This window comes from Marmota flaviventris, chromosome 18 (genome assembly GCF_047511675.1).
Source record: "Marmota flaviventris isolate mMarFla1 chromosome 18, mMarFla1.hap1, whole genome shotgun sequence".
NCBI lineage: Eukaryota > Metazoa > Chordata > Mammalia > Rodentia > Sciuridae > Marmota > Marmota flaviventris.
The window spans coordinates 19,435,607-19,459,292 of record NC_092515.1 but is presented as its reverse complement, the minus strand read 5'-3'; the positions used below and the strand labels follow the sequence as shown (position 1 = coordinate 19,459,292).

Sequence of the window (23,686 nt, the reverse complement as noted above, 5' to 3'; positions counted from 1 at the left end):
CAAAATTAAGGATAATCATATGAATACACAATGCTGTTCTCCAAACCAAACATGACAAACAGTACATCTAAGAGGGATGCCATTTGAAGCTTAATGATTTAGATTAATATCCAAATGGAAAATGAACTATCATATACTATTAACAATTTAATGGTCTGGGGTTGTGTCTCAGTGGTAGAGCACTTGCAGGGCACTGGGTTCAATCCTCAGCACCTCATAAAACTAGATATAAAGGTATTGTGTCCAACTACAACTAAAAACAAAATATTTTCTAAAAAAAGAAAACAATTTCAGTTGCTAAAATTAAAGAAAAAAAGTAAAGGTTAGGGGCTGGAGATGTGGCTCAAGTGGTAGCGCGCTCGCCTGGCATGCGTGCGGCCCGGGTTCGATCCTCAGCACCACATACAAACAAAGATGTTGTGTCCGCCGAATACTAAAAAATAAATATTAAAAAATTCTCTCTCTCTCTCTCTCTCTAAAAAAAAAAAAAAAAGTAAAGGTTAGCATTCCTTCTAGCCTAGTGATGACACAGTTTAATATTCCAGAAAAAAAAAAAGAGAGACACGGAAAGCTAAACAATTTGCCTGAGTCATGTTGAAATTCCACCCAATAAAAAATTAAGATGTCAGAACCTAAGGCCAGTGATCTCCCACAGAAACTTGACAAATGAAAGATGGTGAAATTACTTGGGGAATTTTAAAGTTATTTGGTGATCAGTGGACAGTTTCAAAAGCAGAGTGGAAACCTCCCCCTGCCTGAATGTGTATGGAGGGTCAGAGTGGGGTCTCTCACAGAGCCCAGGACACGAGGACGGGATAGGATGGAAGAACATGGTTGAGACCCTGGACAGGACAGAAGCCAGAAGCATCACCCCTGGGCCTGGGCTAGAGGAATGGTGCCTCCAGGAGAAAGAAGCCCGCAGCCCAAGGACACATATGACCTGGGCCTGGTTATGCAGAACCCTGAGTATCCTGCCCAGATGTCCTGGCACCTCTCTCACACCTCCCTATGTGGACAACAGCGTCTTGGTGTACAATGAGGTCCCTGGTGATAGGTGGAAAGTCCAGGGACCTACATCTTATATTCTAGGAATCTGTGGTTCTGAAGGGTTTAAGGATTCTAAACTTGAACCTGCCTCAGGCTTTTATAAAGATCAAGGCAAAAAGAGAGAACTCATTTTTTATTAACACTCTGTTGGCTCAATTTATAACTTTTAAATATTTGGGGATGTAGAATTCGGTTTCCATTTGTATTTCCATGCCTGGCCCACAAAGATGAGGGGTTGGCCCCAGGGGGACCATTTGAAGGTCAGGAAAGATCTTCACTTCACTGTGGAAGCCTATGATGCCCCATGGCCCAGTGGGAGGTACGGAACCTGCATCCCAAGGACAGGGATTCCTGCATATCCTACAAACAAGATGGCTTTGCATCTATGGTAGCACTAATATATAGTGGGCAGGTCTCCAGGAACATGCTAGATTAACAGGTTTGCTTGGCACTTTAATTTTCTAACAAGTTTTGGCTTTGCTCTTGATATTCCAGTGGGCAAGCCCAATGCACTCAAGAGAAAGGAAAGTGGGTACTCAGTGGCGCTACAGAAAATATCACTTTGGTTGGGACAACAACTTTTCAGGAGGGGGACTATGAAATCAGAAGGTTTGAGTACTTTTAGGATTCCTACGATGCTGTGTCAAACCAAATTGTTTTCTAGAAGACCCAGAAAGGACTTAGAATTCACCAGTAATGTACAACCAGACTTTCTATACTTCAATCAACTCTATTATCGTTTTGAAAATGTTTTGTAACATTAAGTACAGATTGGTATCACAAGACTAATTAAATTAGCATTTCTTTTATTAAAAATAAAGATCACGGGGCTGGGGATCTGGCTCAAGCAGTAGCGCGCTCGCCTTGCATGCGTGCGGCCCGGGTTCGATCCTCAGCACCACATACAAACAAAGATGTTGTGACCGCCCAAAACTAAAAAAAATAAATATTAAAATTCTCTCTCTCAAAAAATAAATAAATAAATAAACAAATAAAGATCACCATTTTTCCTCAAGAGCTGCCTACTACTTATATTTCCTCCTCTATATGCAAGGGATAAAAGCCAACATTCATTTTCCTGTGGAGGAACTTAACGTCTTTATAACAAATAGAAATGGGACTGTGACATGTCCCAATAGACTTCCAGGTTTGCAGGATTCTGACTTTCTCAGAATTTCCGCTGGTTTCTTTTGTCATGGCATTCATTCAGTTATGACTTCTAATCTTATACTACCAGAGTTTGCAACACTGCTTAAACATACATGCTTACATGTATAGAAGCAATATGTGTTCGATGTAGGAAAAAACACAAAATGCAGATAAGTGAGAAGACTTTTCTTAAAAAATCATCTGAAATTCTACTCTTTGGAGATAACTCACTGTCACAATTTGGGGTAAATCCTACAGATCTCTTTCAATGCATATGGCTTGGCATGACTTCTTCCTCTCACCACATAATCTGTAGCAGATATCTTTTGAAATCATTATGGAAATGCCTAAGATCATGCCCACACATGACTCTTGCTAGCTGTGTGGTCTCCATCACTTAGGACACCAATGATTGAATTAATTCCCTTCCTTGGGACTGGCATATTAGAAATGGTATGGGAAGAATCTCACCTTTCAACTATGTCCATAGGAAGAGATATCTATGATTCTTTTTTTTTTTTTTAGATGTTGATGAATACCTTTATTTTATTTTATTCATTTATTTATATGTGGTGCTGACAATCGAACCCAATGACTCACACATGCTAGGCAAGTGCTCTACCACTGAGCCACAACCCAAGCCCAATACTTTTTTTTTTCCTTTAGTGCTGGGGATTGAACCAGGGCTTTCCCCATACTAAGCACATGCACCACTAAGCTGTACCTCCAGCCCTATGACTATGCTTCACCTTCAAACAGGGAAAATAATAGCACTACGAAGATAATATAAAGCTACATGTGTAGGTATAATAAACACGAGATGACTTACTGCTCCTCCTAAGTTGCTTTCTAAAATAAAAATTGTCATTATTTAAAAACGTTTTTGTGGGCTGGGGATGTGGATCAAGCGGTAATGCGCTTGCCTGGCATGCGCCGGCGCTGGGTTCGATCCTCAGCACCGCATAAAAATAAAATAAAGAAGTTGTGTCCACCGAAAACTGAAAATATTAAAAAATTCATTCTCTCTCTCTCTCTCTCTCTCTCTCTCTCTCCTCTCTCTTTAAAAAAAAAGTTTTTGTTCATGGTTTAAAAGATCAAATTTTGGGGCTGGGGTTGTAGTTCAGTGGTGCAGCACTTGCCTAGCACATGTGAGGCATTGGGTTCGATCCTCAGTACCACATTAAAAAAAAAAAGTAATAAATACAGTAAAGGTATTCTGTCCAACTACAACTAAAAAAAATTTTAAAAAGATCAAATTTTAGAGAATTTGGAAATGTGCAGGTAAAATTTTAAAACATGAAGCTCTTTTACAGAAAGAGGCTTTTTTTTAAAAAAAAATTATTTTTTACTTTTAGGTGGACACAATGTCTTTATTTTATTTGTATGTGGTGCTGAGGATCAAACCCAGTGCCTCACGCATGGTAGGCGAGCGCTCTACTTCTGAGCCACAACCCCAGCCCCAGAAAGAGGCTTTTTTAAAAAAATACTTTCATTAGTTGTTAGGTCTTTATTTTATTTATTTATATGTGGTGCTGAGAATAGAACCCAGTGCCTCACACATGCCAGGCAAGCACTCTACCACTGAGCCACAACCCTGCTCAACATGAAGCTCTTTATGGATTAGTTTTTGGAATACTCTTAAAGTCACATTTGCACATAAACTTCATTTTATTTTACATTATTCTGAGGCAACTTACCAAACACATAAGACTGTCTCGTTCCTGTGTTATGTTCTCTGCTACCCCAACAAGATTTGCCAGGTTCTGGCGAGCAGACATTTCACTCCCCATGGCTTTTTCCACTTGCTTTTTGAGGATATCGATTTTCTTTTGGTATCTCCTACAGAGTTCCCCAAATGGGAGAATAAAAACTATTAGCCTGCAGGGCTAGGGCACAGCAAATATCTGTGTTATAAAAACAGCAAGCATGTTAACAGTTCAAGGCTATTCTTGGGGCTAGGGGGAGAGTGCTTTCCCGGCATGTTCAAGGCCCTGGGTTTGATCCCCAGCAACGCAAAAAATTAAAAAATAAATGCTGTTGTTCAGTAACCTAAATCTTCTACTATTGTAAGGTAAGACGATTTAATTTGAAACCATGCATAATTAATAACTCCAAATCAAGTTAATAGGACTCACAAAATGCCACCAATAAATAGGCTAATTAAATACTATTCTTTTAACTACTTGGCTCATGCTCTAAAAGATACTTTTTTTTTTTCCCCTCTTCCTATGGTACTGGGATTTGAACCCAGGGCCTCATGCATGCCTGACAGATGCTCTACTGGGAAATGTTAGGACGCTCTACCAGTAAATGATTAGGAATGAACTTCTAGAAAGTCAAAGGTCTTAGGGTCATCATATGATTATCAACAACCACATCTGAACTCCAGACTTGAGAGATGTGGTTAATGTTGGCCAACAGAAAAGCTTTCACTATACTTATATTCTGATATCCTATAATCTCAATTACTCTTCTCCATTTAATAGCAATGTAAAAGGAAAAGGTAAAGGAAAGGAAATATTCTTTAGTTGTCTTTTTTTTTTTTTTTGATCTATTGGGAAAAATAAAAACTTAAGGAGAAAAAAAATAAATCTATAAACCTATTTGTTTTCTGGGTTTTTTCAAGTTCGGCCTCCAGTGCTTTGTTTCTAGCTGTCAAGTTGCTCTTCTCTAGAAGCAGGCTCTTTTTCTGCACTTGCAATCCTGTCAGCTTTTCCATCAGCTCTTCCAGCTCAGCACTCCCTCTCTCTTCTTCCTTCTTCAGTTGGCTGAAGACAAAAACATTACAGGCATATATCCAGTGCACCAGCTAAAGTCAGGCGGTCACTGCAGCCAGGTGATCAATAGCGGAGCCCCTGGGTGAGTGGCCTGGAGGCCTGAGCAGACTCACCTCCCCATCCTATGCCCTAGGGGGCCCAGGTCCAGCTGCTGGAGCAGAGGAGTGAGGGTGTGGCTGGAAGCAAACTTCTTGGATAGGGAAGATCTAACCCCTCTTTCTGCTCACAGGTTGTGCTTTTACTGGTATATGTACCGTTCATACCTGTTTTTCCAGAAAAAAGTCCTAGACAGCTCAGTTTTCACATGGTTATAATTTCCAGGGGAAAAAAATACTATTTCTAGAACAAATTTCATTTTGTCATAATGTAATTATAAACACATGCTTTTATAATAAAAGAAACAAAGAACAAATGGGACATTTGTCTTGAACACCAGCTCAGGTGCTGTCAAGTTTGTACAGAGGGTAACATGGGATAGGAGCTGCATACCTACCAAGTACAGCAGGGATATATAAGAATGTACGGTTTTCAGGATGGTCTAATAACTGGAACATATAAAATTCAGAACTCATTTTTTCATTAAAAACTAAGTTAACCATTATTTTTTGGATAAATCGTTGAACTGGATTAATAATAAAAGGTTAAAAAATAATTTTGAAAATATAGTTTTGCTTCCAGCCAGGATTATGACAGAGGCCAGATTTAACCTCCAGCTAAGAAACCAGGTGGAACAGAAGAAGCAACAGTTTACAGACTTTGGACAACTGGCACCATAGGAGTGTGAAACGGAGATAAGGGAAACCAAGATGAGGGCCACAGTGGCTCTACCTCTGCCTCACAGCGTGGGAAAACCCAGAAGTGGCACACCAGCTGGAGTGACTTGCCAGAGATCAAAGATCAGGGAGGTTAAGTGTCTAGGGCAGATGGGGGGCTTTTTCAGAGGGAGGAAGGCTCTGGAGATCTTTTGGGGGCCACCACAAGTCTTTGGCTGAATACAGACCTATATTCATGTGAGAGGAAACTGTCCACTGGCTGAAGAAAGAGACACCAGAAATGAGGAAGCAGCACACAAGAAATAGTACCTGAACCCACCAAAGTGGAATAGCACAGGCCATAAGGGACATCAGATAGGATCCTCAGAACACTACTGCCTTAAAAGTGCGGCTACACCAGTCCTAGCCAAAAGGTTGTCTGGGCCCCTCCTAGCAAGAGTGGGCTTTGGATGAATCTGGCACTTCTTAGTAACTTTGGCATGCAACAAAAACAAAACACTATTTAAAACAAGGCAATAAATACGGCATTGACCCACAAAAACCTACACTATCTATGATCCAATCAAGCAATAATATGAGAATATGGTCCCTGATTAGGAGGAAGCAAAATTAAAAGAAGAGACCAAGAAGTGAGAGAGATGCTGGCACTGGCAAACAAGGTTTTCAACAGCTATTATATATACATGCCCCATCTGTTTCAGAAAGTAGAGAAAAAGAGCATGATGAGGAGAGAAATGGAAAATACAAAAAAGACTCCAATGGATCCTCCAGATATGGGAAATATATATATACACACACACATGACACGATCAATTCACTGGATACAAATAATAGCAGATTAAATAGCAAGAGAAAAGATCAATGAGCTTAGAGGCAGAGCAATAAAAGCTATCCAATTAAAGCACAGAGAGAAACAATGAGCACAGCACAGTATCAAGCAGTCCCAGGGGAAGGGGGTAAAATACTCCCAAGTATGATGAAAGATATAAGCCCACAGCCCCAAGAGGCTCAATGAAACTCAAACAGGATAAAGAAACCACACCAGGGCTGGGGTTGTAGCTAACTGGTAGAGTGCTCGCCTCTCACTTATGAAGCACTGGGTTCGATCCTTAGCACCACATTAAAAAAACAAAATAAAGGTATTATGTCAGAAAGAAAGGAAGAAAGAAAGAAGGAAAGAAAGAAAGAAAGAAAGAAAGAAAGAAAGAAAGAAAGAAACCACATCAATAAACATCCAAATCAAGTTTCTGAAAACTCGTGATGAAGAAAAATTCTTAAAACAAGCCCGAGAGCCAGGCGTGGTGGTGCACATCTGCAGTCTCAGCTACCTGCAAGGCTCAGAAGATAGATCTCTTAAGCCTAGGAATTCCAGGTCAGCCTGGGCAACACAGTGAGAATCTGTCTCAGGGAAAAAAAAAGAAAAACCCTGAGCAACCTTTCTCCACTCTGCCTACATTGATATGCAGGTTTCTCATTAATATTTAGAAAGACATTAAAGCCTCACCTTTTTAACTCATTTACAATTGAAGTATGAACTTCCATGGCAATCTTGCCGTCCAAGTGTGCTTTAAGTTCCTGACATTTGGTCTCTAAACTCTCCAGCTGCTGTTTGTTTTCCATCAGCTTCTTTTCCTGGCCCTGTGTTTTAGTTTCCAAGAGCATGAGTTGTTTAGTCAGCTTAGACACTGAAAAGCAAAAGAGAAGGACACAGACTCGACACAGGAGCTTAATAAAACACAAGTACTAATTAATTACTAGGAAACACTAATGTGAGACAGCTTGCAAAATGGTCTTTTAAAAATAATCTTTGGAGAGTTATAAATTAACCAAAGTCTTTCACATAGAAATTGCTTTGCGGGGCTGGGATTATGGCTCAGCGATAGAGCGCTCGCCTAGCATGGGCAGGGCCCGGGTTTGATCCTCAGCACCACATGAAAATAAAATAAATAAATAAAGGTATTGTGTTGTGTCCATCTACACCTTAAAAAAATAAATATTAGGAAAAAAAAAAGAAAGAAATCCCTTTCCCTGCCAGCCGCAGTAGCGCTCACCTATAATCCCAGCTACTAGAAGGTTGTGGCAGGAGGGTCACTAGTCTGAGGCCAGCTTCAGCAACTCAGCAAGACTCTGTCCCAAAATAAAAAATAAAAAGGGCTTGGGATATAGTTCAGTGGTGGAGCACCCCTGGGTTCAATCCCCAGTACTGAAAGAAAAAAAAAAGAAGAAAGGAAAGAAAGAAGAAAGAAATTACTTTCCCTATATTAAACATTCACTAAATATACAGTCAGCTCTCCATATCCATGGGTTCCACCATCAGTGGACTCAACCAACTGTGGGTCACAAATATTCAGAACAAAATTAGATCTATACTGAACATATATAGTTTTTTCCTTTTCACTACATTATAAACAAAACAGCATAGTAACTGTTTACATTATATTAGGTATGATAAGTAATTTAGGGAGGACTTAAAGCATACAGAAGGATTTGTGTAGGTTATGTGTTGATGCTGTACCATTTTCTATATGGGACCCAAGCATTCATACATTTTGGTTGTGTGTGTGTGTGTGTGTGTGTGTGTGTGTGTCTGTCTGTCTGGAACCAATCCCTTGCAGATGCTAAAATATTTTATTGGAACTGACTATAATATTTAACAAGACATGAATCCAGTCTTCAAGGAATTGACTTTCCAAAGACTAAGTCTTAAACCATACATAGATTTGCAAATATATATCATGATGTTGTCTCTAAAACTGGAAGATTTTCAAGATTTTTAAGGATATCAAACACAGCCTAACTAAGCACTGAATTTATTATTTTTTCTTCTAAGTTTTTTTTTTTAATTGTTGATGGTCCTTATTGTCTTAATTTTTATGTGGTGCTGAGGATCGAACCCAGTGCCTCATGTATGTTAGGCGAGCACACTACCACTGAGCCACAACCCCAGCCCCTCTTCTAAGTTTTTATAATTTATGCCCTATATTGAAAGTAAATCAGAAGTATTTCCATCCCATGTGACATGGTCATATATAATGAGATATTCCCTGGGCATCTGTTGAAAGCAGCCCTTAGAAGTATGATAGCATAACACTTTAAATCTTTCTACTCTAGAAAACACTGAGCTGATCAAAGGGAACAGCTGTTTCCAGGGAATGGGAAAATAACAGACAACTGGGTCAATCATGAACACATGGGCCGAAGGCTTGCCTGTACCAGCAGATCAGAAGAATCACCACACAGGTACAATCCATTAAGTTTAAGAAAATTAAACTTGGTGAATAGGAAAGTAATTTCCCTATTATTTCCATTTCTGAAAACAAAGCCAGGAGGCCCAGAAACAGTCTCTTTCTTCCTGCTCAGCGATGCCAGAATAAACACAAGTATTGCCAGGCACACAGGTTGAGAAAGTCCTGCAGAGGACAGCCCTGTGGGGACTCCTGAGAGATGCTCTTGTATTTAAACATGGCCTAGTTGGCAGAAACACAAAATGTGGCTCAGCAGCTTCTGTGATAGAAGGCTGGTAAGGAGCTCTTCCTCAATGTGGAAGGGAAGAGTCACTAAACCAGCATGTGCAGGAGGGCAAACTGGAGGAGGGGTTACAATGGCTCACTCAAGACACTTGTCTTTCAGCTTACTGTCCTATGTTATTCTTCCCTGGAAAATTAAGTAAAGGCAAAAGAAATTACTATTTTTTTTCTGCTCATAAATTTGGTTTTAGTCAAAGCAGAAGAAACGATTCTTCCTTAATCTGGCTTACTTGCAAATCCACTGTCATATGGAGTAGGGCTCCTAGGGTGAGGGAGAGACTTTCAGAGGAGGTATCTGATGGAGACTAACTACAAAGATTTAACTTCTCTTAGGCTTAACCTATCTCCCTTAGGCTTGTTGGAAGAAAAAGCACAAAGAGAGGCTCTACTTATTTACTCATTCAACAAAGATTTGGGAGGATGTCATTGTGTTGTTTAGAATGCTTTCTTCCCAGAAGCTCAGGAGGGTGAGGTAGGAGGATCATGAGTTCAAAGCCAGCCTCACAACTTGGTGAGTCCTTAAGCAACTTAGTGAGACCCTGCCTCTTAATAAAATAGAAAAAGGGTTAGGGATGTGGCTCAGTGGATAAGTACCCCTAGTACAAAAAAAAAAAAAAAAAGAATAGAATGCTTACTCACATGACTTTGTCCCTTCTAAGGCACTAATTTACTCTAAAATCAATTCTACAGAGTCTACTACCTACAATTAATTCACAAAATACAGAAAATGACTAGAAATAGTGCTGTGGCATCAAAGAGAAGGCCATCAATGCATTAAGGGCAATGGCTAAAACATGTAATAAAGAGTTGCATTTTGGGAAAAAAGAACATTCAGAAAACATGATTTTTTTTTTCAGGGATATAATAGTGACATCACCATTACTCACCTTCTTGGAGATGCTCCTGGTGAGCATCCTTGGCTTTCATTTGCTGAATCGCCAACTGGTCTATCAACAACTTGTTCTCCTCTAAAACTAGTTCTGCTTGAGTCTGAAGCTGATGCCTACAAATGATTTACAAAATTAAATACAGCCATTCAGGTACTGAGTGTGATTACAGTAACCTACCAAGTCTAAAAGAAAACAACTGATTTATGGAGGTGATGAATATCTGGACATGTTTTAATGTTGTACATTAGTAGAACAGCCAATTCAGCCATTTGTATTAAATAGGGAAAAGAATTGCAATGAAGTTTGAATGATGGCCTGCTTTAGTACCTTTGTTTTCATTTTGATACTACAGATAACAGTCAGGGCTTAGGCAGCTGCGATACCACTGGGCTATACTCTGAACCCTTGAGTAACTTTTTAAAATGTATCAGGGCTGGGAGTGTAGCTTAGTGGTAAAGTATGTGCTTCATATGTGTGAGGTCCTGTTGATCTCTAGCATAAAACCAAAACAACCTGTGTAGAATGCAAAATTTCAAAGATATACAAAAGAGAATAATATAGACTCTCATATACTTAATATCCAGCTGACACAATCATCAAATGGACCACATTTCATTTATATAAACCTCCAATCCCCACATGCACTGAATTATTTTGAAGCTTGTAAGAATTTAGAAAGTTCCCATTTTACTGAAAAAGTACTCACTTATGATCAGTAGCATAGTTGCCTAAAAATAAATACTTTGTTAGAAGGCTTTGTAATGGTTTCTTAAAACTACACAAGACTACCCTAATCTTTATTTCGCCACAAGCAAACCCTTTTCTTACAGAAAGTGCCATGTAAATTCTATCCAGCTCAACCTTCAGGATTAAAAATTCCAATAAGCATGAGCTGAAGGAATGGTATAATGGTCTAGTTAAGTGTTTACCACCCAAAATAGACTATAAACAAATAACTATCTTGATTTCCTACTTTAAACTCAAAGGTCAGAGGAGAAAGGAGAGAGGAAAGAAGGAGCCAGGCTGTGACAATGACCTCACGCCACTGTGGCTGCACACTAGCTCCTTATCACTGGGGTGTTCCTGCCTGCTATCTGCACTGTGAGAAGGGGCCTCAGTCTCACTGGCCTCTTTAGCTTCCTCATTCCTGTCTCACAGAGCAGCTACACTTTGACCCATTACGTTCTGGACGTCCTTATGAGACTTTTACTTCATCAGTTAACTCATTCATTCCTCCCTCAACTTCCTCCCTTTATTCCTTTCTATTTAAAATGAAAGGGTTCCTTTATCCCTAAAAAAAAAAAAAAAAAAAGTTGAAAACCTCAGATTTAGTTTAATACTCCTTTCCATTTCAGCCCACGAAGCTGAAGTTACCCAGCTGATCAGGTGAAATTAAGATGAGACTAGCTATAGCCCAGGAATTTACTCAGAAATTATCAGAAACTAAACAGACAAGCTTCTACTGAAGTGTGAGGTCTGTGTGCCAAGAACTGTGTGCAGGTCTAGGAGTTGCACGCCTGGGCAGGCACAAAGGAGCAGTTAGGAGCTGGGGGGAAGGGCTTCACAGGGCCTCAGAGCCCAGGGGCCCCTAGCTCACCCCCCTCGCTGTACAAGCCACCACCCTAGAGCAGAGGGCAAAATTCAAATCTCAATAAAAACAGGACTGGGGAATTAGGCAGGACCAGGGATTTGAATGCAGGGCTGTCCTTTATTTTATCTTACTGATTTATTTTTATTTTAAGGAAACATAAAGGAACTTGACTCATGGCTATAACAAAGTTAGAAAAGAACCTAAGATTCCAGATTCTCCCTAAGGCCCTTGGAGGCATGTTGTCCTGGGTGCTGTTCAAGGAGCACTAACAGGAGAAACCTTCCAGGAACCCCGACAGAAGACAATCCAAGTTCAACAGGGGAAATCAAGTGCACCAAAGTCCAGTGGATGCCCACGCCAGTCTTGAAGGACATATCAATCAGTGAACATAATGGAAAATATTTCATTTTTTCAGTAACATTAAGACATTTAAAAAATACTAAATGTCTCATACCTATCCAAAACAAATCATCTTCTTAGCCTTGCCTGGATAACGCCATTAAGACTTTTCATGAGTTTTACTTCCTCTACTTCATTATAGGGGCATTTGTTTTACTGAGCTGGATGCAGTTGTATACCAACATGAACAGGATGTGGTCACTGCCCTTGAGGAGGGCAAAGGAGAACAGACACACAGAGTGGAGACATACAGGACAGGTAGGTATAGCGTACCAGGTACCAGGACAGGGCAAATGCTTCGGACTATGTCAGAAACAGACAAGGGAGCACTAACTCTGCATTCAGGGAGAGTTAATGACAGCACCATTTGAGCCCTGAAAGATAAGGAGTGTGGAAGGGGCCTCCAGGGATGGGAGCAGCATTGGAAAAGAGGAGTAGAGGGTGAACATCTGCTGTCATGTGTGTAGGCTTTATCCTTTATATTCCAAAGTCCTGGAAGTGACCAGAGGAGTTGAGAAATACCACCTCAGAAAATAAAAACAGAAGCTGGAAGGGTGGTACACGCCCGTAATCCCAGCAATTTAGGAGGCTGAGGTAGGAAGACTACAAATTCAAGGTCAGCCTCAGCAATTTAGAAAAACCCTGTCTTAAAATTTTAAAAAAGGTTGGGGATATAGCCTAGTGGTAGTGTCCCTATGTTCAATCCTCAGTACCAAAAAAAGAAAGAAAAATACCATTTTAGAATAGTTTACTATGATTTTATAGTGCCTTAATTTCTAAGAAACTCCCTTAAAATATATTTGTTAAAAAGAAAATATATTAATGCACTTGATGATTTCATAAAATTTATTTCTATTCTCTTGCATTTTAAATTAGCAAAATACTAGAAATACCATCACTTGCCATTCATCACTGGTAACAGGTCTACTCTTATTTAACTCTTGGTGCAATTCTTCATTCTCTTTCACCACTTCTTGGACTCGCATCCTAAACATTCTCATTTCCTCCTGAAATAAAATTTATGTAAACTGTAACATCCACATCCACGTGCACTTCTCTTTCTTGGCTCTAGTGCTGTTGCTGTGCCTACAATCCACTGTCATAGCCATTTGGCAAAGCCTTACCCCAGCACCAGCCTTAAACTCTGCGTCCCAGTGCCATGTGCCCTCAGAGAGCTAAAAGTCTAGTGAGATAACGCACCAGGCAACTGCAAAGTCATGGAGCACAGGGACAAAGAACCTGGCTTTTTAAATATCCAACTCCTGATGTGAAAACATTTTTCTATAATTGCGAAATATTTGAAGAATTTAAAAGGGCAATAGAAAAAAAAAAGCCAAGATGCCCATAAATACTGCAGTTTTTTTCTTTCCTTAGAGACTCTAGAGGATAAATAGGAGGGTTTTATGTAAAACATAAGAACTTAATGAATGCCCATTTGCATGGGGAATTGGTCAGTTGGTATGGGGGCTGGAGGCTCTTAATCTTGCTCAGAGCAAGCATGAGAAAGCCTCTTTATTAAAAGGCATCAGTCCCTATAACTCTGAATCCAGATCTGTGGTTCAGTCTCAGCTTTAGGCTCCTAATGATGTTTATGGCACTTCACCAGGGCCTCCTTCTCCACCATGGCTTTTCTTGGCCAGTATATGTCTGGCTTCAGTGTCCTGCACTATCCTTTATAAGAATCTTGGGTGCCAACATTTACTCTGGGGTGCTTTGCAATATTCTTCTCCTAACTATTAGATATTTATGCTTACACCTGTTTGTCTCAGCAGCATTGCCAAGTTGCTTCCTCTCCTCTTCTACCCAGTTACTCTCCAATAGCTGCCAGCCCACCTGGCTCTCTTTTGAACCGAGTCAGGCAAACTACAGTGGGCAGTCCATTCACCTGATGTTTTAATGCACTGTAGATCCACCCAGTGTTTACATGTTGTCTACAGTTGCTTTCATGCTACAATAGCAGAGTTGAATAGCTGCAAACAGAAACTGTACGAACCACAAAACCTGAAATATTTATTAACTGGCCCTTTACAGAAAAAGTGGGCTGATCCTGATTTAGAAAGAGTGTAAAAATAGCAATTTTATTATCAGGATTGATTTTTGATCAATTAGTACTAAATTAATTCATGCTTTTAAAAAACTAAGTGTCCAATACTAAGTCTAGATGAAAAGATTCAAAATTGCATTTCCCAGGACACGTACATGGAACAGCACAAGTGAAGAGCAGGCTGGGTGACTCTTAAAAGAACCCTTCTTCCTCAGGATTCCATAAAAACCAACGCTTCTCTCTCTGGATTCTTCCAATTCCAATTCTAGAGATCTATTTGGCCACTTAATTGAAGAACCCAGAGGTATAGGAGGCATAAGTAACGCCTGCGCTTGTTTTCCTGCACAATTAGAAGGAGCTTTGCTTCCAGAAGCCATTTCCACAAAGCACAAATTAAGAAAACCTCACTTCCTAACCACTTCAACAGCTCAATTACTTGACTTCCCTGGGGTCAGTTCTTCTTGGAATTAATAAGCATTGAAGTTTGCCTATCATGGCCCTGGCCTATTACTTTCCTTTCCTGCCCAGAGGTCTCTTCAAATTGTGGTATTTGCAGCTGCAAAGTCCCATAAGAGAAGTGTCTCCCTACTGCTGAGTTCTCTGCACCCAAGGTCCTAGTCCATGTGGGGTTGCCCAGGCTATAACCATGGTTTCCAGTGCAGCACGTCCTGCCCCTCCATACCTCTCCCCCCATGCCCACCCCCCTGCTCGGCCAATCACTCTCTTCCATTTTCCCTCTCTCCTCCTTGCCTCTCTTCCTCTTTCCCTCCTTCTCCCACTTCCATACTCCTTCCTTTCTTCCCCCTTTCCTTCTTTTAACAAACTGAGTACCTACCACATGTTGGGCATGCTTACTTACCTTCAGAATGTTCCTGCAAAATTGGAAACCAGTCTTATTTTTATAAATCAATCTTTTGAGACATCTGCCAACCTACCTCGAGGGTGGCATTAAGCTCATCCTTCTCTTTCATTCTATCTTCATAAGCTAGCAACAACGGTGAAAGGCACTTTATATCCAACTGAAGACAATGGAGTAAGAGGTGGTTAATATATTTCTTACATCTAAACACAACTGGCAAAATTTTAAAAAGGCAAGAAGACATACTTATATTGGAATAGATTGTAATAGGTATGCAAACACAGCCCAGAAAATATTGGCCTGAAATTAAATAACTTTTACTTACCAGCCAGGGTGGTATAGGGCCTTTTGATGGGAGGCCTTCAGTATGTAAGCTCTGAGAATAAAACACATATTAAAGACAAAATAAAATATACTTCCTCTGAAATTCTAAGTCTTCTACATTGTTAATTTAGACCAGCATCATTCACCCCTATGTTTGCATGAATGTATAAAGGAGAAAAACTTTTCTGCAATGTTTGAGAGTAATGCCCTCTTTCCTCTAAATATTTCAGTGCATATTTCCTAAAACCAAAAACATTCATTTACCTAACCACAGTACTATACTGAAAATCAGAAAATCAACACTGATGCAATATTATCTGAAACAATACTATCTGAAACGTAAGTAATTTTTTATTAGGATGCTAGACTTTGTGAATGTTACATGGTGTCTGGATTTTGTTGTCTTTCTTTAATGATTTTTGGTTATTCTCTCTCTCTTTTTTTTTTTTTTTTGAGTGTGTGTTTGTTTGTTTTAAACAGGCACTGATCTTATGGATCAGCTTGTTCCTTTCAGGCTTGTTTTTCATCCTAGTGTGGTGAAAATAATCTGGTGGGGTCTGTAATAACCCTTACCGAAAGGCTAGTTTAGCCACACTCCTAAAGCATGGCCCTTCTGGGCTCTGTGCTCAATGTCATAGCATTCAACAAGGTCTCTCCATTATGGCGATCAGAAGTCAAAGATCTCCTTGTGCTATGAGAGCTCTGGGAACTATTCAATTCACAGATTCCTGTACTTGTTTTCTGCCGGTCTAACGGGGCTCCATCCTACATGTGTGCATACTAGTATTTAACAAAAGACACAAGGAATTCCATGCAGATTTATGCATTTCTTTATCTACGGAGCTCCCTCCTTTCTGGTATTCCTGCCCTGAAAATTCTAGTCTCCTCGACTTCCCCAAACTCTGTTTACACAAGAGAGAAAGCCTGGCACAGAAGCAGATATCCCAATAGAGCTGTTCCTTATTTAATAAAAAAGTTTCCCACGTATTCATCTTAATCATCTATCTCATCACTCATTCATTCCATGAACATTGTGAACTTGTGAAGTCATTATGGACATTACAACATAATCCTAGTTTTCAAGGATTTTATGTCTAATAACAGAGATAAGTCTTTTAATACAAATGACTTTTTTATTGTCATTGTGCAGTGTAGTCAGGCACCATCATACATGTGTATAATTCCAGCAACTTTGGAGGCTGAGGCAGGAGAATCACAAGTTTCAGGCTAGCCTGGGCAACTTAGTGAGACCCTGTCTCAAAATAAAAAAATAAAAAATGGCAGGGGATATAGCTCAGTGGTAGAGCACTCCTGGGTTCAATACCAATACCACAAAAATAGATGGCTAGAATGGTAGGTAGGCAGGTAGGTAGTAGACAGGTAGATAGGTAGGTAGGTAGACAAATGGTCTGTAGATGTAGCTCAGTGGCAGTCTATTATGATTTAAAGAGAGGTCATTACTTCTGGCTAGAGTGATCACAAAAAAATACGGCATTTGCACAGGGTAGAAAAAGGGTGTGCAGGGGAGTCAAGGGAGGGTGGGGGTGTCCAGAGGGTTATCAATGGGCCTGCTTGCCCTGCCTCACCCATAACCCTGAAGAAGGACCCAATCTAGGCAACACAGTTTGGAGTATGTGACCCTGAAGCTTTATTTTGTTGTTAAAAGTTAATATTGGGGCTGGGGGGTGTAACTCAGAGCTACAGTGCTTGCCTAGCCTGCATGAGGCCCTGAGTTCAGGCTCCAGCACCAAAACAGAAAAAAAAAAAAAAAAAAAGATAATTAGTATCAGGCTAAGTATAATAAGTCAGTCAAAAAAGACCATGCATTGTATGGTTCTACATATATATGATATGTTCAAAATAGGCAAATCCATAGAGATAGAAAGTAAATGTGACCATTAATGGGTATGAAATTTCGTCATAGGATAAAAATATTCTAAAATTCACTGTGGTGATGGTTGCCTAAGTTGGTGGACACAGTAAACCTCTTTCAACTGTACATTCCAAGAGGGTGAAATGAATGGCATGTGAATTATACCAGTTGAGCATTCCTAATTGGACAATCCAAACTCCAAAATGCTCCAAAATCTGAACTTATTAAAAAATTCCAATTAGAGAAGCTCAATAGATAAAGTTTACGTAAATATTCTAAAATCCCTAAACTTCAAAAGTTGAAAGACTTCTGGTCTCAAGCATTTCATATAGGGGAGATTTAGCCTGTTGTCTAAGCTATTATTTTTAAAAAATCAAACTTGAGTCCCTCTTCAAAAAGAAACTCAGGGGCTAGGGGTGAAGCTCAGTGGTAGAGCATTTGGCATGCACAGGGTCCTGGGTTCAATCCCTAACACACATACATACCCCCGCCACACACACAAAGAAAAAGAAAAGAGAAAAAAGAAAAGAAAAAAACTCAGAAACCCACAGGCCTACTGGGCGAGGTGGTGCATACCTGTAATCCCAGCAGCTTGGGAGGCTGAGGCAGGAGGACTGCAAGTTCAAAGCCAGTCTCAGCAATTTAGCAAGGGTCTTAAGCAATTAGCAAGACCCTGTCTCTAAATAAAAAACAAAGGGCTGGGATGTGGCTTGGTGGTTAAGTGCCCCAGGGTTCAATATCTGGTACCAAAACAAACAAACAAACAAAAAACCCCAAAACAAACAAACAACAACAACAAAAAAAACAAAACCAAAAACAACAGGCCCTAAACTCCCAGAAGCCACATAATAATGCTGTGTGCCTATGGCTTTCCCTTCCTTGACCCCAGCAAGAGCCAATCAATCAGCTGTGCACCTCCCATTCTCTAAGAGCAGGGGCCCAGACCTGCTCTTATCTTATATTCTTCACAACATCTAATATGTAGCTTGCTTAGTAAGAGTCTGTAGAACTTAATTCTGCAACCACTCTTATCAATAAACATCTACTTCTTTTTTTTTTCAGTTTGTATATTGGCAAATAGCAGCTGTAACAGAAATCAAATGGAGCAACTGAGATGGGCTCAGTCTTTTACTTTATGTACTTCTATACTGTATCAATGTCTCCCCAAGGTCTTTATCACCTATATTAAAGGGAAAGAAGAAAGGAAATAGAATGCTCTTAAGAAAGACTGTGCTTTGGCATATCTTTTTACCACTGAGCCACATCCCCAGCTCTTTTTATTTTTTATTAATTAATTTATTTTAATTAGGTATATATGATAGCAATATGCATTTTGATTCATTGTACACAATTGTAGCACAATTTTTCATTTCTCTGGTTATATATGAGGTAGTGTTGCATCATATGTGCAATCATACATGTACCTAGGGAAATGATGTCCATCTCATTCCACCATCTTTCCTGCCTCCATACCACCATCCTTCCCCTCCCTACCCTTTGCTCAATAAAAGTTCCTCCATTTTTCTCATGCCCCCCCCCCCTTATTTTTTATTTTGAGACAGGGTCTTGTTAAGTTGCTTAAGGCCTTGCTAAGTTGCTGAGGCTAGCCTCAAACTTGAGATCCTCCTGCCTCAACCTCCCAAATCACTGGGATTACAGGCATGCACCACTGTGTCAGGTTGGATGCATCTTTTTTACATTAAATTATAGTACATAAAAACCCCTCAGAATTGGAAACCAATTTAATATTAAAGGCTTAAAAAAGTTTGATTTTTCTAAGTAGAAACATTACCTCTTCCTTGGACAAATGTCTGAATTTTGTTTGATAACGACTCAGCTCTACATTCAAACGATGAACAGTCATTTTCAACCCATGATTTTCATCTACCAGTTCTTGAGCTTGTTTCCTTAGATAAAGTAATTCAGGTGCAGTAACTCCTGAAAAAAAAAAAAAAATCAATTTAATATCATGCTATAAATTATACTAAACTTATCAGAATTTTATATAAATTACTAATCTTTTGCTTCTTGTTCCCTTTTAAGCTTACAGAGGAAATAAATTATATATATACATGTAGATTTATATAAAATAAATGAATAGTAGTTACAACACTTTTTAATACTGGATAGTCAATATTGTTCTGGAAATTGTTGCATGTACAATAAGGCAAAATAAAAAAATTTAAGTTGGAAAGAAACAGCCATTTTTCCAGATAATATAAACAGAAAATTTGTTAGAATAACCTTCCCACATAAATGCAATGTCTATTAGAAAACATAATAGAAAACAGATTCCACAAAGTAACATTGCAAATGACATAAATATATAATAAACATAAATGGAATTACAAATTACATAAAGATCAGAAATAAATGCTCCTAAGAAATATTCTGTAAAAAGAAAACTTATCATTTACTTAAGGCCATAATATTATTATTATATGAATAGAAAAATGTAAACAGAAAATATCAGTGAATATTTATATAAACTTAGAAAAACCACTTGACATCTAGGGAATAAGGTCATAAAAGGAAATCACCCTCAAGATAAAGTTGAATTATCAAAAACTAAGAAAATAGTATATACATGACAAATGACTTAATATGTAAAGATGTCTACAAATAAGAAAAAGAAAACTATTTCAATTTGAAGTCAGCAAATTTCTGAAAGAGAAAAAAAATGGCCTCCAAAGATGTGGAAAAAAAATACACTGAAGGTCATCAATAATAAAAGAAATACAAATTTAAACGATATTTTTTATTTTTGATTATCTAATTAGCAAGGAAGTATACTCTTCATCACTGGTAAGTATGTGGTTAAAAAGGCACTTTTATATGTTGCACATGAAGACAAAAAATGATAAAAATACATGTACACATAAGATACTGGGTCTAATAAAGCATCAAGTTCCAAAAGTATTGAAATTTCTTGAGCATAACAATGAAAAAACCACATGGCAGATGAAACCAAATTTCAATAAGCATAAAGATAGTAATGAAGGACTATTAAATATGACAACATAAGTTATCCACATAAGTATCAACAAATATACAACATGAAACATTAACTGTCAAAATAGAGATTAAAATGAATGAAGTGTACTTGTCCCAACCTTCCTGAGAGGATGCTTTCTCAGCCTCTTTCTGCCTTTCATTGTCTTTTTCCATTCTCTTTAGTTTTAACTGTAATTCTTTCATTGCTTGTTTTATTGCACATAGCTCAACGGTAAGGCTTTGATTTTTATTGTTTAGGTGCAAATTTTCTTCTTTTAATTCCTCAAACTTTTCTTTGGTTATTTCTACACATCTTTGACGCGCTTTACCAGTTACATCTGAAAAGGTAGAGGGAAAAAAACACTTTAAAATTGGGGAAGAGACAAGTGAAAGTAGGCTTCAGAGGCTAAAACTTGACACAGCTCAATGGCTGACTGGGTGTGGGCAGTGGAGTGGGTGGAAAATCAAGGGTGAACATATTAAATAAAAGCCATGGAGCCATTGTTTTGGAATAAGGTGCTGTTCGAGGCCCCAACAAACCAGACTAAAAATTACAATGGAGTCACTCATATTAAAGCCCCAAGTCATTGAACTGTTTGTTTCAACTAAGTTATCTAGGGCTGTGGATGTGGCTCAACGGTAGAGCACTCACCTCTCCTGTGTAAGGCTCTGGGGTTCTATCCCCAGCATCACCAAAAAACAAACAAAAAAATCAACTAAGTTATCTAACCTCAGGACAGAGAAACTACAACGAAATTTCTCAAACTTGGTCATTTTCCTGTTGTTCTGTCCCAGTGCCCATGTTACAAAGAAAGTCACTTTGAAGTGACTAATCCATTTCTCCTTGTTCCTGCTTTCTTCGGCCCTCCTCGGTCTAGAAAGCCAACCTCTCCTGCTCAGCTCGCTGGAATGCTCATTCTATCTCAGGCAGTAAATGCAGCCTGAGGCTAGAACTGTGAAGGATTCTGATTAATAACAAATTCAAAAGCTGAACAGCAAGGTTCTTAGAATGGGGAATTGGCCTGTGAAGCCAAAAACACCGCAACAGGGAGGGTGAAAACACAGTCAGATATGAAGGACAGATTAGAATAGGGTTTTTCAGATTAGTGATGTGAGACATAACCTCCCCAAATTACAAAATCCACTTTGAAAGCTACTAAGACTCCCCAAACTGTACAGGGGGTATATCCCACAAAACATCAATCTCTGAGCACAGCACCCATTTACATATCCGGACCTCAGCACATCCCACGTGGACACATACCCACCACCCAGTATTTGGACCTTTTTGAAGACAAAGGCAGAGTTCAACAATTAAACACCTCTTCTCAAGTCCAATAACACTGGGCAGAAACAAAGAGCCTTTATAAGAAAATGAAGGTGAATTTTATGTTCAGATGAGACTATTCTGGGTATTCTCTAAAACTAAGGTTTTCAATCATAATGAACAACAAAAGGCAAATACCTGGGGAAGGAGGAGGTTTTTCACATAATGGTGTTTTCTCATCCTAAGGAAAAAACAGGAGAATGTGAGTACAGAGTCCCAGCACCTTCTAAAAGTGGACTAAGCTGGGTATGGTGGTGCACACCTGTAATCCCAGCAACTGGGGACGCTGAGGCAGGAGGACTGCAAGTTTGAGGGCAACCTTAGCAACTTAGTGAGACCCTGTCTCAAAATGAAATAAAAAGAGTTGGGGATGTGGCTCAGAGGTTAAGCACCCCTGGGTTCAATCCTTGATACCAAACAAAACAAAACAAAACAAAACTTTAATTGCCACTATTTCTTGTAACTAAACCTTAAGGGGTGTTCACTCCTGGTAGGACCTCTAAGGCAGAGAAGCAGGTCCTGTCTGAACTCTCTTCTGTCTTGCCTGTGAATTCAGAGACTGTTTTTTTCTATGTTGGTCCCATGAATGACAGGACATCAGTTCAGAACCTTTCTTTCTTTTTTTTTTTTTTTTTGGGGGGGGGAGCAGGTACTGGGGATTGAACCCAGGGGCACTTAACCAAGCCACATACCAAGCTCCTTTTTATTTATTTATTTATTTTTTTTGGTACCAGTGACTTAATCCAGGGGCATTTAACCACTGAGTCACATACCCAGCCCTTTTCAGGGTCTTGCTGAATTGCTTAAGGCCTTGCTAAACTGCTGAGTCTGGCTTTGAACTTTCGGGATGGCTTTGAACGCCTGCCTCAGCTCCAAGCCACTGGGATTACAAGTGTGCACCACTATGCCAAGCTAGTTTGTGAAATGGCTATAAATGCCACACAGAAATATAAAAACAGAAACTTTTCTCACTAGAAATGAAAAAAGAACCCTATTAATTGGAGCAAAGCATGTTTTCAAATGCTGAAAAAAGAATATAATACATTCTTGCTTCTCAATCCAAATCTCAGAGGAAAAAGAAGGCTTTAAAATTCTGTTAAATTTCTCCATTGTGTATCAGTGTGATATTAAGTTTCTAATTTCTGCTGAAAAAGTAGATAAGGTTATTAATTAACTCTACTGAGAAATGTTTAATTTTTAAATTCCTATGACATCGCACAACTGAAAACTTAAGCAAGAACTACTTTCATGTTGGCAATTAAGGTTGTCTATTATTCTACAATTATGCAATTTTTAACTTTTCAATACATTATTTTCATTACCAAACTATGGAAAGCATGAAATTCCTCCATGTTTTAAATGTACTTAAGAAACATTCAATAGGAAAAAAATCTGATGGGAAGATTTTTTTTCCCAAGAGTATTTAAAAGTTATAGTATAAATTCTATTTATTGAGAATATGAATTTAAAAAAATAAGCTTACCTTTAAATTCAGAACAGAGTGTTTACTATCTGATAAAAAAAGAAAAAAAATAAGGTAGATAAAAGATTTGACAACATAGAAGAGTATAATCATAAAAACTTGTTTCCTGCAGATGAGCCCCTGGCAGAGACAGATTTTGCAAGGCCACTGGCAGTTAGGTCCCTGGGCAGGGCAGGGAGCCTGACTTTTACTCACTCATCTCTCTATCAGGCTCAAACCTGAGCCCTTGTGGTAGCTCACATAATTGCAGAACAGAGGCCAAATCTCTCAATGTCCCAAGCTGGGCTCCTCAAATTCCTTCTGCTGTTCTCCAAGTGGACCGTGTAGAACAAGGCTTGACTTCTCGCTGCCTACCCAGCCAACTAGCATTGGATTGGATCAGAAAAACAGTTGCTCCTTGAAGTGAACTGCCTCAGTGATACATACGAAAACAAATCCTGCCCAAGTCCTCATCTTCCACACATTAGTCATTCGGGTACCCCAGGAAGAGGATGAATTTGCCTGTATACTTTGCTAGAGTTATAAGTTGGACATCTGGTTGCTCAGAACTTTCTACTATGGGTTTGCAGAGTATAAATAACTGGCTAAAAATGAACAGAAACAAATTTGCAAAAAAATAGAAAAAAAAA

The 23,686-nt window shown here is 39.0% G+C and overlaps 1 protein-coding gene across 2 annotated transcripts in view; it reads right to left on the bottom strand.

Moving 5' to 3' along the window:
• The window catches only part of Cep89 (centrosomal protein 89), a 62,958-nt gene that overhangs the window by 8,005 nt on the left and 31,267 nt on the right, over positions 1-23,686 (bottom strand). The window contains exons 6-16 of one of the 2 annotated variants that reach the window (XM_027941430.2): positions 23,058-23,086; positions 21,713-21,755; positions 20,367-20,585; positions 19,046-19,191; positions 15,382-15,432; positions 15,133-15,216; positions 13,057-13,160; positions 10,161-10,276; positions 7,251-7,431; positions 4,797-4,964; positions 3,894-4,035 (exon numbers count right to left, since the gene is read on the bottom strand). In XM_027941430.2, coding sequence (XP_027797231.2) covers positions 3,894-4,035; positions 4,797-4,964; positions 7,251-7,431; positions 10,161-10,276; positions 13,057-13,160; positions 15,133-15,216; positions 15,382-15,432; positions 19,046-19,191; positions 20,367-20,585; positions 21,713-21,755; positions 23,058-23,086 — 1,283 coding nt within the window. The remainder of the gene's footprint in view (positions 1-3,893; positions 4,036-4,796; positions 4,965-7,250; positions 7,432-10,160; positions 10,277-13,056; positions 13,161-15,132; positions 15,217-15,381; positions 15,433-19,045; positions 19,192-20,366; positions 20,586-21,712; positions 21,756-23,057; positions 23,087-23,686) is intronic. The other variant, XM_071604409.1, reaches the window with a different exon arrangement.